The following is a 14,957-nucleotide window of genomic DNA, read 5'->3' as shown; positions in this document are numbered from 1 at the left end:
GTGTTCATGTTCAGAGATTTGTGCTGTCCTGAGGATGCTCACAGTGAGTTGATCATACCCTCTGCTTAGTGCATGAGCCTGAAACACAAGCCTGGCAGTCGTTCCACATTGGCAGATGTGGACTGTTACATTTTAATGGCACTTCACTGTTCTAACAGACTGAAAAATTGCAGAGAGCTCTTATCTTAGTATTTCTCAGTGTCTGTGAGGAGTCGGACATCAATAATAGGGCTCATATGCATTCATGGCTATGAATTTTAATTCAAGAGTAGTTGCATTAAAAATCTTTTGGGAGAATGAATACAGCTGTACTGGCAACTTGGTATTTGCCATGCTGCTTGCTATTTTAAGGTTTGTAGCTTTTCTGAATAATTGCACTCTTAGCTCTTGCACGTTTAGTTCTATTTCCCTTCAGCCCTAGTGTTTCCTGCATGTTTTAAGCAAGGTTGTTAGTATGTATTTGGGACATACAGGATATTAATGTTGCATTGCAATTCAGGACAAAAATGTAATATTTAGCATTTTAATAAACATGAATTTGAAATAGAAGTTTCTCTCTAGATTAGAGTGTGATTTAGGATAATGTCTGGTTTTTATAAGTCATGTAGTCCTCAGTCCTTTTCTCATCCATTCAGCAAAATCTCATTAGAATCTTCAGTATCCTTGTAAGCTCTGACTTCATGGACAGAATAGAAATGTATCTGACAAAGTGTCTGAGAAAGGAATGGAAGTGGTGTAGTAAAAAGGGGTTTTGTATACCCATGAAGAAACAGAAGCCTGGGCTCCTGATCTGTCATTTATTTGTAAATAGGAATTGCTTACTCTGCCTCGGTGTTGGATGTACAGTTTGCTTTGACACTTGTTCACTGTGAGCATTAGCGTAATTTTTAGAACTAGGAGCAAGATGCACCAAGGTCGTTCCTTTCTGAACACTTGCAGACAGAAAATGCTATAAATCCTCATTATGTGGCGCCTTTCTATAGAAAAGCTGTTCAAAATGAGGCTCAAACCTGACAATTCCTGAACTTTGTTGTCACGTAAGGGACACAGAAAGGAAGGAGGAGCAATGCATTGGGCATTTGTCCTTTCATTTAGTGCAGCTATTTGAAGTGACATAATCAGCATGCTTCTTAGTTGCAAGTCCTCATCTCTTTGGCTGTAGTATGTTCTGACAACCTGAAAAGCAAGCTTTTCCATGGAGAATCGGCATGATCAGAAGACACGTTAGAAGAAGGCTGCAGAACGCTGCCAAACTCTGGGTCTTCCTCCTGGTTATGGTCTGTTTATGTTGCTGTGTATGAAGCCACTGATTAACCCCGGGTAGCAGCTTCTCTTGCAGTTCAGATAAATTGGGACATGGTGAGGTGGTGTAAAATCTGCAGTGACCCTCTGGTACTGGAGCACAAGGAGTGTGTGCACTTGGAGCTGGCAGAAAGGCCCAGGCAGCCTCTGTCCTCTGCTGATCAGAGTCCAGACAGGAGAGAGTCTGAGGGACTGGCCAAAGGCAGCAGCAAAACTAGTTAAACCCAGGAAACACCAGGGCAAAAGGTGGAGCTCATGATATCAATGCTTGAAGGACTCAGTGAAGCAGGTTGCACATCACTGATGTACATTTAGAGATGGTATATTACAGATACAGGCTGTTACATGATGTCATTTTGTACAGTCAGTTGAAGTCTTTGTTTTGTTTTAGCTTCTGTACAATTGTTTTAGGTATTCAAAAGACTTCCATTTCTGTTTAGCTTCGTGCCCTGCCGGTTTCCTGTTTATGTAAAAGTGCCAAAGTGAAGACCAAGAGTTGGTGTAGTATTTGCGTGGTTGAGAGTGTCTGGGAGAATTGTTTTTATGTCAGCATCTGAAACTCAAAGGCGGACAGCAGAACATGTTTGACAGTGGAAAGATGGAGAATAAATCTTGTGTTGCAATTCCAGAGAGTATATTCTGGGAACAATGAAGTAACTGAGCTTTTCTCTGATTTTCATGGCTGGTTTGCCTTAGGGAGAGAGTTCACATCGTTCTACTTGCAAAGCTGTCTACTGATGTCTGTATAATTACTGGCAAAATAAGTATTCTTTTAGTGGGGCTGGGGATCGTGTAATATACAGGTGCTAACAAGTTGCATAATTGAAATGTTAGAAGAAGAAAAGAATTTTAAATTTATAGTCACAGTGGATATAACAAAGACCTTTTCTTTGCTTCACCTTCTTGTGACAGTTTTTAGGAGTTTTGGCAGTCTGACAAAAATAGACAGTTGTTAAATTGAAGAAATAAATTACACTTTCAAAGAAGGATAGCAGTAACACCCTGTGTTTGTTAATCTCCCCTGCCTGAAATCCTGTTTCGGTTTACATAAAAATTAGGGGTTGTGATAATTACTTGACAAAATTGCATATTAGTTGGGAAAAGGCTTGAAAATTGTAATGGAATAGTAGAAAGGGAAATTTGCGTATGACAAAAAATTAAAACTGAGTGGGAATGTTGAATAAAATATTAAGAAATGGTAAAAACTGGGCATTTCTTTGTTCATTTCACATTCAGGTCTGGTTTATCCATTAGCAGTCAAAATATTTAGTTGTTGTACAGCAGATAACTGTAAAGTAACTGTAGTTCTTAAGTGACTGACATTTATGTAAAGAACATAATTATTTAAATGTGAGATTTTTGTTGTTGTTGAACTTGCTACAGAACCTTCTGAGATAGCTTCAACTTTTAACCATTAACAGGGATGATATTCATCCTTAGTTTTTAATTTTTAAAGCAACATTTCTGTGATAACTTTCATTGTATTTTTCTGTAATACATATCTTTTATGTCATTGGCTTAAGAGAAAATATGCTGGAATGTTTTCTCTTGTTTAAACAGGTGATTTAAATCACAGAATTGATGTATGGGAGAAATAACTTTTGGTGAATTATACAAGTGTTCAGGAAGAGAGTATGAAATTAATAATTTCAGTCAGTGGTCTTTCTCAAGAGGAAAGTGCCTCTCCGTAATGTGTTTGTGGAAGTACAGAGAAAAGCATAGTATAATAAAGCCACAATTTTCAATTTGAACGTGCTTATCTAGGTTTGATAAGTATTTAACATAGAAGTCTATAAAGGGCATGTAAATGTCTTCTTAAAAAAAGGAAATACTCTGACAAAAGCGTTACATTGCCCCAACAGTGCAATCTTTTCTGCACACATTCCGGAAGGTAATTAAATGCTACAACATTGTTAAACCCTGATGATTCAGAAGCAGTCTTTCACTGGAGGGTATTGCTTAAACTTTTCTTGCCTGGACTTCTGTGACTTGCACCCAAATCTCAGTTCTAATGCAAAACAGTAAAAGGCTATTCCTAGCTGTTTCAATTCTATTGCTAATCCAAATATTTGTAGTAGTGATGCTGTCTGTGCAGATGAAGCACTGTGTACTTTATTTTTTCTATGAAATGCATGATTTGCCTCAAGCTCGTCTTTGCAAGTTGATATATTTAAACTGACCCATTTTTAGATATGGAGATCTGGCACTGCTTCGGAATCATGAGTGCCAATTAGTTGTTGAGGTTTTTTTAATCTGAAGTAGCCTGCAGTATGCCAGTCTGCCTCTCCAATGAGTGCTTAGTGTGGGATAAGAGAATTCACATGATACTGTGAGGAGGCAGTAGGAGAATGCAAAGGATGCCATTTCAGGTAAAACTCCTCCAGCACTTGTGGCTGTGAAAATACTACAAACAAGCCTCTCGGGTCTTTGTATGATCACGTTGCTGAATTGCTCGGCTCTGCTTCTTTTTGGGAAGAGGAAGTTAAGCTCTCTTGGTTTTATCCTCCTTCTTGCTTTATGTTTCCAGTTGCTTTATTTATAACAATGTGATATATTCTTTTGATATGTAAGGTGGGTAGGATTAGATAGTCTCCATTTTTATAAGTAAGAGAGCCCTAGGAAATGCCATATCTGCTTTTCAGTGAATGTGCAAAGGCTTTTATTATAGTGGCTTTCAGTGAGAAGTTAGGATGTAAATATTTTTCCCCTGTATTTTAAGATAAAAGTTCATTTGTGTGTTTTATACAAATGACTTGTGATATGGAGAATTGCAGAGGAAAGAAGAGTGGAAAAAAAAAAAAAGAAAACCCAGGGTAAGCAAGTAGCTGTTTAGATACCTGCCAGGTTAAATCATGACAATAAGACACTGGATCCACTATTCCTAAGCTCTTATGGGTATGGGTGGTATTTCCCCATAGCAGCAGAGCGGATCTAGAAATCACAGTTGAACTTCATCCTGACTTGTATGTGTTCCTACCTGTTCTCTGACACTCATTAATTCTCTCTCTGGCACGCAGTGAATTAAGTTTTTTAGGAAATTGATCAAACAGCAAATGAATGTTTTTGGGAGTTTTTTGAGTTAGGTAGTGTGGGGGTTTTTTCAGGAAAGGGAACAGATGAAGAACAATTCCTCTGTTTTAGCTCAGTGTTAGTCAGCTCATTTGTGCTATACAGGGTGACAGTGGAGTGTGGCCAGAGGTGGGGATTGCATTGACAGGCCTTTGCCCTTTAGCAAGAGCTAGGATTTACATCTAGCCTTTAGACCTTATAGACTGGGGAGGGTGAAAACAAACTATGGCTCACTGAAAGCTCAGAGTCCAGTAACTGGCAGCAGCTTACTTGTGTGTGTTTCAATGTCCAGAGGATCCTGTGAAAAATCGTCTAGAAGCTCACCCTCCTTTAGGGACTTACTTGTGGCGTAAGGCATTTCCGCTTGTTTTGTCCCAGTTTTCGTTTCTGTTCATTAGTACTTGGGATTAACCTGATGGTTTAGTTATAAAATCATGTAACAGGAAATAATAAGAAATAATAAGGAAGCAATATGAAGCACAACAGGAAAGAAAGTGTTCTATATGGGAGGTTCAAAAGAAATTAAATGTTTATGAATTTAGGGGAATTCATTAATTGGTAGTCTTATACTATGAAAACCAGACCTTGCACTGTATGCAAAACTGGAAAATTTAATTACAAATATATTTTTAGTTTTTCAAATAAGTAATTATGAAATGGAAATAACAATTAAACAAGACTTCAGTTTGCTGCATGGTTGGAAGCCATGCCTTTTCTGAGTTTGTCTTTAGAGCATATGTCATACTTGCATTAACCTTTCATTAGAGTCAGGCACTTGATGTATCAATTAGTTTGGTAAATATTCCCCATTTTCTTACTACCTTCCTTGGCAATTTCTGGCCAACAGTTGATGCAATGAAAATTTTAAAAATTGTCTTTGTAAAACAAAGATGTTCCTTATCTCTAGAATAAAGTAAAAATTAATTGCCCTTGCAGAAGCTTCACTAACCACATCTGTTTTGCAGACAGGTTCGTTTTGCCTTATGCATTGTATCTACTTCAGCTTTGAAGTTTGACAGCAGATCATTAGAGTTAGTTCATGATGCAATAAAAATTGGGAGGTGATGCAAGGTTGTTACTTTGATTGTTGCATATATGCTGCATTAAACCCTTAAGATCTTTACTTGTAGGAGAGAGTTTGTGGTTATCTTCTACAATGCATAATCAACAGTGCTTGCTTTGCTTCATCCAAACTCCTACATCCAAATCCAGCCAGTGTAAATATAATTTTAATGGTAATGGATTACGATTTAATAGAGTCAGTTCTGCAAGGTGTTCCACTGAGCACTTGAGCCAGAGGAGGGAGGTCACTGCAGTCTCTCATTCTTGGTAAATCCTCATGGGTTTGAATGGCTTTAAAGACCAAACTGCATCCAGTTTCCACATGAAACTTTGAAGACCAGTTGTTAAACTTTTGCTATTCAGTGTAACATTAAGCTAACTTTATTTTGTTATAGGTTGGAGAGGACCTATAAACTACTTACCTTATTAGGTTTAAGGATCATGCTGGTTAAGTAATCTGTATGATTTCATCACATTAATCTTTTCTAAGTAATCATTTCTGCATGCTGTTAGAGGCTAAGATACTTAGTTACACACTATTATTAATAATTACTATTAATTACTATTAATCTATATGTGTTTTCACTTAAAAAATATTTTCAATTTGAATTAATTTTAAATGGAGTTAGCCCCCAAAAATATAGCAAATATAGAAAAAGTAAGATGTATCGAGTATTGTACAATAAAGAACAAACTAATAAAGCATTTAAACTAGGTTAAAGACATATTTAAATGCCTGTTGTCTGAAACCGTTCAGTAAATACACCTTTCTGATTAGGGTATATTTTAGATTATTAAGATGATGAGGACATGCATGTCCTTCTGTTCCTGTTGTCATTCTTCCTTTTTTTTGCCAACTGTTCTGTTTTCCATCATCTTCGCATGTTTGCAACATTCCAAATTTCCTGGATTTGAAATGAAGCAAATTATCAGAAGAGTGATTTTTGTCTTGTATTTTATCAAATAAGTTTTTGGAACTGCTTTACCATTCTGAAATGAGGGAGTGTATGATTTAGAAAAAATGTTCAAAACAAAAAAAAATTATGAAATAAATTCATTTTTTGAAAGTAAATTTCAAATCCTATTGAAATTAGTCTGTGTGTTCCTTATTATCTCTTAAAAATATTCTATAGGAATTTTAAAAGCGGTACAAAGCAATGAGGCAGATGTAGGAAACTAATGCAGAACTTCCTTAGCTAATCTTGTTAGGAATTTCATGTAACATTACTTGGACTAATCTATACTCAAATTATACCACTTTTTTTGTGTGCCAGCAGTATGCTTGTGAAAAAATGAGTAAAAAGACAGAACCCTCCAAACCCCACAACACTGAAATTATTTCACATTGATCATTCTCTTTGTCTTCTTTATATATTCTTTATCAGGCAGCAGCCTCCAAGGCTCTTGCTGTGCCCTCACGTTTTGCCCATCTTTACATCTTTCTCTGTGTTGCTCTTCATGCATGTCTTTGACTGCTTTCTTTGAACTTGCAACTCACCATTAGAAAAGTAAGTTATGAGCTATTTTTGTTCTTCTCGCCCAGAGTCTTGGTTTGCCTTTAATCTGTCTATATATGGGTATTCTGTTGGCATCTCTAAATTGGAAGAGGTCAAGGTTAGAACATGGTTTCACAAAGGCTGTGGTCTGAATAAAAACCTTACTGACAGCTGCTGAAACAGAGGTCTCCTCCCACTGTCCAAATTCCCTCTCCCTCTAGTTTCGTGTGTGCTTCTTTCTCTCTTGCTTTGTGCCAGTGTCCTTTCCAAGTGCATGTTTGGTTTGTTAGAGAGACAGGAAGAGAAGTCAACAAAATGGTGTCATTTTCATACATTTTAGAAAACTGGCTTTGCTCACAAAAGAACCTGATGAAAATTTGTGTTGGCATAAGGGCAGAAGTTTGGGACAATGGCTTGGAGCAATGATGCAGTAGAGTTGAAAGGAAGGGTAAGCTGAGAGGAGCCATAAAGGAGAGTGGAAGGAGAAACAACAAACCCTTCAGGCTAGTTTAAAGAAAGCAGCACAGTCTCATTCAGATGTTAACTTGTAACGTGTGGAGCTGAACCCAAGGTTCACAGTGGCAGCCTTCTCTCTTCTGTTGGACATCACCTGCATACCAATAGACACTGGTATATTAAACAGGCAGTACCTGCAGAAACAGAAATTAAGTTGATGGTGTAGGAAAACAAACAATTTTATTTCCTTATGTTACTTCATTAAACTGTATTTATATTTTTCCTAGAGTACATATATTTTATATCTTCTACAAAGAGTTTTATATTGATAAACAGCTTGACATAGAGTATCCTCTTAACAGTCTTGCTAGCCAAGCTTGTAGGGGTCTTTTTTCTTTTTTTTTTTTTTTAAATACAGCCTTAGCCTCTCTCCAGATATCCCTACTGGATAGATTTGTCATTTACGGAATCTCCCCATCACTGAATAACTGACAGTGAACCTTTTAGGAAAGCCTTCATCTTTCCAGGAAAGGCCTTCAGGAGACTTCCTTTCCTCCCCTTTTCCAATGAAAGTGCTTGAAAGTTGTAGGACTCTCACTGTGCGTGCTCTTCAGCACAGTTACTGTGTGTATTTTTCTGCTGATGTCAGTAGCCACGGGGAGCATGGTTACACAGAGTTACACATGGTTACACAGAGGGCTGCTGGATGGTAAGAGCTGCTTTCGTTCTTCTCCTGCATCCTTTGTTCGCAGGGGTGATGCTTGATAATTAGCCCTTATGTGCTAGGATGTTTTTATTTTTATCAAGCTGTGACAGACTAGTCTTCCACCAGATTTTATTTCCCTCCTACACTTACGCAGAGTTGCACATGATGCTTCAGAAAAGCAGCTGAGAAGCCAAGGAAAACACAGGGCTAAAAGTATGAAAGTTCTCAGTTAATTCAAAACTCCAAGTTATGTTACAGTTCACAATATGCAAATCCAAACATTTTTCTCTGAAGAAGCTATTTTCACCATAACAGTTTCTAATGGGATGTGTGGTCAACTAATATTTTCTGAAAATGTGTTTTCTGAGATGGACCTACTCAGTACTTGCTGTCACTACAGATGCTGATTAAGAACAGTTGTTTTACCCTGTCTGAGATGTAAACTGAGGATGTCAGTTCACATCCAGTAGTTACTGAGTGCCAATTTGAAAAGGTTTGTCACTGCTTGCCCTGCAGTGGGACAGAGATTTGTCCTGGAGCTCTCTGCTGTTTATCAAAGTGTTGCTGGCGGTGGGCAGGACACTGCACAGGGTGTCCCTCTCGGGGAAAATTCTGAAATTTGCTGTCAGGAAATACTCACTAATGTTTGTTTTAAAACTCACTGAAAATACCCTCCAAAAAAGATCTTTCTTGTAATATCTGAGGAAAGCTGATGCCTGAAGGGATATATCTGCAATTAAAGCAAATTAATTAAGGAGTTTGAGCAAATATGAGGGATAATTTTTTTTCTGTGTTCAGTATTTGACAATTCTAAATGTAGTAACACTAGAAGTATTTACAATAATACTGACTTAATGTAGCAGTACAAATACATTTGTTATATAAGCATGCAAGTATAAAATACCTAAATATGCAAGTGTATTTCTACAGATTTATTCACAATTTTGAGCTAAGATCCACATTTTAAATTTGAAGTCACATTTAGTGAATTTTTTAATAACCCAGGAGAAGTAAGATTTCCCTCCCCGCCTTTTTTTAAAAAATACATGAAGAAAAAAGATCCAACAATATCTGCTGGGTTTTGTTTGGTTTGGATTCTTTTTAATCTAGCTCAGAGGTATTTGAAAAATTAATTGGGCCTTTTTAAAGGAGAGATGTCATTGAGCTCTCTGCAGGTTCATGTAATATTATATGGTCTGTACATAAATCAGACTGTATTAAATGGTCCTGCTCAGACTTATTGTCTGAATCTCTGTAATGAGCTGCAAGGACTGATTTCTCAGCTTGAAATAATTTTTGAATTGGTGGAACATTACTTGGTTATTATTCCCAAAGATGTCATCTTCAGTCTTTTCTTCATTATTGCTGAATTAATTTCAAGTCAAAGTTGGAAAAATACAGGCTGTTAAACCTTGAAAATACCTTTAAGTGAAGCTGATTACCTTACGTTTGCCTGTTGTGAAGAGGGTACAGGGCTTTGAGAGGGGATTTTTTCACTGCAGGTGGACTTGGTTCAGCAAGGCAGAGACAGATTTTTTGCAAGCTTTTTTATTATACTGAAAACATCACTTTTCAGCAATGTGGGTCTTTTTCAGTATTTCAGCACAGGAATTTGTTCTTTCTACTGATTTTGTATGAAATTACTGTTAAAAGAAAACATGTTAGAGTCATGATGGTGCTTAGTTTCCATTCTGTGAGTATCAGTGAGTATTTAAGTTGTGTATGTACTGGCATTGCTGGGTTTGTGTTGGCAAGTGTCAAAATTGTACTACTCCTACTGTGCTACCCTGAGATTATCTCATGTTACCTTTCACACACATACAGCTCCTGTTTGGTCAACAGACTTCAGCACAGTTGTAATTTCTTGGGTACATGTAATGAATAATGCAATAGAAGAGTAAGAGCACTGTGCTATATTTAGTGTTCATTAAGGTACACGTTCCCTCTAATCCTTTTAAAAGTACATTCTTGCAGCCCATTTGTACTCTTGTCTGAGCATATTACAGTAGTTTTGATTTCAGTAATCCTTTGTGGCAAGAAAGAAATTGAGCAGTAGGACATTCATGCGGTATGAAAGCTTCTCTTTGGCTGTACATTCTGACTGGCTTTTCTGACATGAAGGGAGCAATGCTTATAGCCACCAAGGCTTATGTCTTGCTGCTGCTTCCTTTAGTTAGCACTGATTTCATGAATCTGGGTCTTTGAAACAGATTTTCCTAAAACTGTACATTTGAAGGATGTTTCCTAGTATTTCAACAGTCTATTTGTTATGTGAAACTGCAGTATCTCTTGGTCCTCGCCTCTTTTTTGTACCCAGTTGTCTTTTTAATCTTTTGTAACTTGTTGCACCTGTAGTATTGCATTCATGTAGGAGAGGTGATTTCCACTCCTTATGTTACGCACCACGTAATGGGTATGGACTCACTGCATCCATGAAATGCTCTGCATGTGGTGAAACAGCCAAGTATGTTAAACAGGATTATGCGGGGAAATAAATGCTTTGTACATGGTAGCTGATATGAAAAGTGTTTCCATTCTCTCCCCACCCTCTCGGCAGAAATGATGGACAGTGGAGCTGACATTGTCATCACTTGCTCAGAGTTAACATTCCACTGAGGTTAACTGACTTGCAGTGCAAAACCTTGCACATCTGAATCATCATTTAAGGCAGTCAACAGAAATAGGGAAGACAATGTTAATTAAACTTGATTGATACCTAGAAAATTTAGATGAAGCCCTAAGGCCTAGAACTTGTTGATTTTTGACTCATGTTGGTAGGTTTATTTTATGACTTCTTACGCAGACATCAGAAGTACAGGAAGGCATCTAGGTATTCTACCCACGCCTATTTAATGTAAGAGCTATGAAGAGAGTTCTCAGCCTGTGTGTTTTCCAGGAGTGCTGCAGTGCCTCTGTTGTGTCTAAGTGTTCATATCCCTTCATTTTGCACAGCTGTGAAGAGGCACTTATGTTTGTGTATTGGTTGGATTCGGGTGTTTCTGTCCATTTTGATTTAATAATATATGAAGCACAGAGGAAAATTTGCTAAAACTATAATCCAGTCTTAAGCCCTGCATATATATTGCAGATCTGGTAAACATAGTGCCTTTTTTGCCCTGGTCGAGGGCTGTTGATGTTGCCATAGACATGGATTGTTTGCTCCCAGGTGTGTGGCACTGTCATTTGCATCCTTCTTACGTTGTAAATGAGTAACCAAGTTTACTAAGTTACAAGAAATAGGTTAAGAAAGTAGTAGAGACCTTATAATATTGATGTACACCAAGGCTGTTAAAGGAACGTGTTGCAAGTTCTTGAGCACCATCCTTCTGGTGGATAATAAATTTGTTTTATAGACTTAATTATGTATTTCAGTGTGGCTTATTTCATTGTGTTATGGGCTTCTTCATGTTATTTCACCTTTACTCTCTCTGCCCAATTTACTTTTATGTAATTGAGTGGAGAAATATATAAGCTTATTATCCTGTGATAAAAATATTTTATCTTCTTATATAAATGAGTATTGTATATTAGTGAAATCATGATTGTGCTACTTGTACCTGTATTATATTTAACATATTATGACAAATTCTGGAAGTGTCATGAGCACATAAACAGAAATTTCAGCTTCAATAAACATTCCAAGGCAAGTAATGTATCAAGAGAAGAAAGTGAATTCTTTGTATGCATTTATAGAGGTAAATAGTTTCTGAGAGCAAGTTGCACTATGTGTTGTTGATTGTTTAATCTTTTTCTTTTTCCAGTTGTCCGTATTTGTCAGAGAAGATTACGCCTGCTATACCTGCAATTGGTGGGATTCTTTTCTTTTTCGTGATGGGGACCCTGCTGCGTACTAGTTTCAGTGATCCTGGTGTCCTCCCCCGCGCAACACCAGATGAGGCAGCAGATCTAGAGAGACAAATAGGTAACACTGAAGGTCTGTTGTCTCTTCGCTTTCCTCCCGAGGGTGCATGTACTGTGTGAAGGCAGTGTGCTGCTCAGCTCATGGGAGGAGTTACTCCTGTTTTGCCGCAGTGATTGTTCCGGAACTGGCACGTCTGATGACATTGTAGTGATTCCTGTGGAAAGATGATGGGTCAGTTCTTCACCAAGAAAGTAAACAAAATCCTGGCCCTTTAGAGTGATAGTTATTACTGTAAATACTTTTCAGCAAGTCTGGTAGAAATCTCCCTGTGGTACGCAAGAGAATACTTTTTAAAGTGGTTTTGGCAAGAAGGGTGATACTGCAAAAGATCTACAATTGTGCGTTTTTAAAACACTGTATCCTCAGAGTTTAGCTGAATTTAATTATGTTATTTATATTGCAAGAGTCAGATAAGTCTCTGTGTTAATTTACAGTAAAAATGTTACTATTTTTAATTTGTGTAAAGCCAGCATAATTAAAGTAGAGAGCTAGATTTTAATCAATTCTCACTTAGCAAGAGCACTGTTAACTAAATTTTGTAAGTGAGACTTCTAAAGCTACAAATATGCTGAATAGCTAAAATGTGCTACCTGGGTAGAAAAACACAGGATCAGTTTGCAGAGCTGCTTCATAAATGGTGGGTTTATGTGCTTAGTAAGTTACTCAGCCTTACTAAATGCTACTGTTCCTGCTTTGATGATCAATCTGCTTATGATAGTCAGTGGAAATCCCATTTTTCTGAAGCAGTTTCAGAGAAATGTTCACTTATATAATTGAAAAGACAGGTAACAGATCTGTGCAAGCATAGAAGAAATGCCTGCAGCATCCTTCATGTTCAATATTCTGGTACAGTCTTAGGCTTTTTATGATAGAAGTAATAAAATGTTTGCTATTCATCTGAATTTCAGAAGTGCATAAAAACATGGGAAAATATAATGAAGCATTCATTTAGCACCTTTTCCTAACCAGTGTTATGGTTTACTTTTATTGATCCTGTCAAGGAATTCTTTACCTAGAATAAGGTACCAGCTTTAGTCCAAAGCACAGGCTCTTGTTCAAGGAATTGCTCATTTACTCTGTGTTCACAGAAGGATTGATCTATGTCAGGAAATAAATTATTTCTCATAAGCAGCTCACAGCAATAATTTTATGTTGTCATCTGTCAGAGTTTTGGTGAAATACAAAATAAAAATTGGATACTAGAAAGGAGAGTCAAAATGTTCCCATGTGTAACCACTTCAGAACTGGTGTTAGATTTAAATTTTTTTTTAAATGGTGTTGCATACTTGCTTCACAGGTTCAGGCTGCTGAGCTGATCAAAGCCACTGTCTTTTCTTCAGCAGTAGCCAAGGCAGTAGTCTTCCAAAAAGGGCCAGTGGAGTACTGAAGCAAGGAATTACATTGCCAGCAAATGTGGAGTTCCCAAGCATGAGGGCTTATGGCAAGTCTGATAGAGGAACAAGCTAGGTAGCTATAAGAAATCATTCTTCCCTGAAATTGTGATTGTGGATTCAACAATGGAAATTGAAAAGAACATTTTTGTGCTGTTACAATATATTTTTTTATGTGCCCTTGAAAAGTGTATCCCAGAGGAGTGATATCTGTGCAGCAGAAAAAGCTGAATGGCTCCCGCAGTTGAAAAGAAAACTAGATGCTCCAATGCTGTCATTCAGGCTCGATTGCCATATAACTTGCAGTACCTTTCAGCTTGAGGTGCCTTCTGAAGATGGGGTGCAAGGTTAACAGTAATTTATATCTAGACAAGAAGTTCTTCAGATAACTCACCTAAAAATAATCCCTTTACCAAATAGTTTCCTTTCTAAAATGTGTGTATGTAACCTGTCCTACCCGTAGCTTTTACTTTATTCAAATAATTCTTAGATACATGAGTCTTACCCTGCCCTACTTGTCTCTTTGGGAAGCAGCCTCCCAGAAATTTTTAGAGATGTACTGAGAAACAGTCGTGCCCCAAAATGAGGAATTCTGATTTAAGAATGCTATTTTGAAGTTCTCTTATTTTTTTACATTAGAAAGCATAGAATAGGATGAACTGGTTAGGCAGAATGGTTCTCAAAATAAGACCTTGTAAAGAAGCTCACAGTACTTCAGTCTTTCAGGTGACTTCTGGAAGCAGGGTGGTCATACTGAGTGAGAAATGTTTCCACCTATGCTGTCAGCCTTTTGCAGGTGAAGATGGAGGACTAGCAGAGCTATGATGCTGCTATTTTCCCCCCAAAGGTGCAGGAATGGAAAGCAGTTATTTCTTGAGAATTTGCTCTGTTCATAGAAAAACAAAAAGTGAAAAGAACTGAAAAAAAAAAAAGGAAATTGTCCAAAAAGCAAAACGAACTTCTGTTATTCAAATATATTATATTAAATGCAGATTGTCAAGCTATCCTCATACAGGGGAAGGTTGAGAAGTGTAATAAGAGGCCATTCTGACTGTATTTGTTTGTAGCCACAAAGATACTAGTGTCAGAAATGGAGATAGTTTCTAAAGGTCAGTATAAAAAGATGGCACAAGCATATTGGGAAAGGCAAAAGGAGAATAGAGTCATTTGCAGTCAGCAAGGAGCAGTAGAAGACAACAGGACAGGTTCTGTTAGAGGTCAGAGGAAGAAAGAAAAGTTGAAGGCATGCTGTGTAATTGGGAAATGAGAAATAGCAGAGGACAATCGGAAGGATTCAACGCTGCTTTGATCTCAGAAGATAACTTGTACGCTTCTAGACAGCTGATAGAGCAGGTCAGAAGAAGGAAAGTAGCTGTAGTTTATTGGTTTATCTAATGTTCTTTAATAGAAAGCTGTTGATTCTCTTGCTAGAAACTATTCTCTGTCTGGAAAAACATGGAGTACACTGCTAAACAATCAATTTACAAGAATTGGGACTGTCAAGGGTTGAGGTCTGTGGCTATTTAAGTCTCGAAACAAGCAACAAAGCATTT

The 14,957-nt window shown here is 37.4% G+C and overlaps 1 protein-coding gene across 5 annotated transcripts in view; it reads left to right on the top strand.

Annotated features, from left to right (window-relative positions):
• ZDHHC14 (zDHHC palmitoyltransferase 14) overlaps nucleotides 1-14,957 on the top strand; it is a 96,104-nt gene that overhangs the window by 42,117 nt on the left and 39,030 nt on the right. For 3 of the 5 annotated variants that reach the window (XM_085055783.1, XM_085055781.1, XM_085055779.1), the window contains exon 2: nucleotides 11,853-12,025. In XM_085055783.1, the coding sequence (XP_084911909.1) occupies nucleotides 11,853-12,025 (173 nt within the window). The remainder of the gene's footprint in view (nucleotides 1-11,852; nucleotides 12,026-14,957) is intronic. The other 2 variants (XM_085055782.1, XM_085055780.1) reach the window with 1 other exon arrangement.

This window comes from Lichenostomus cassidix, chromosome 3, assembly GCF_008360975.1.
Source record: "Lichenostomus cassidix isolate B80296 chromosome 3, HeHo_3.0, whole genome shotgun sequence".
NCBI classification, from domain to species: domain Eukaryota; kingdom Metazoa; phylum Chordata; class Aves; order Passeriformes; family Meliphagidae; genus Lichenostomus; species Lichenostomus cassidix.
Note: the sequence above shows the minus strand (reverse complement) of the source record. Positions and strands in the feature narration are given on the sequence as shown.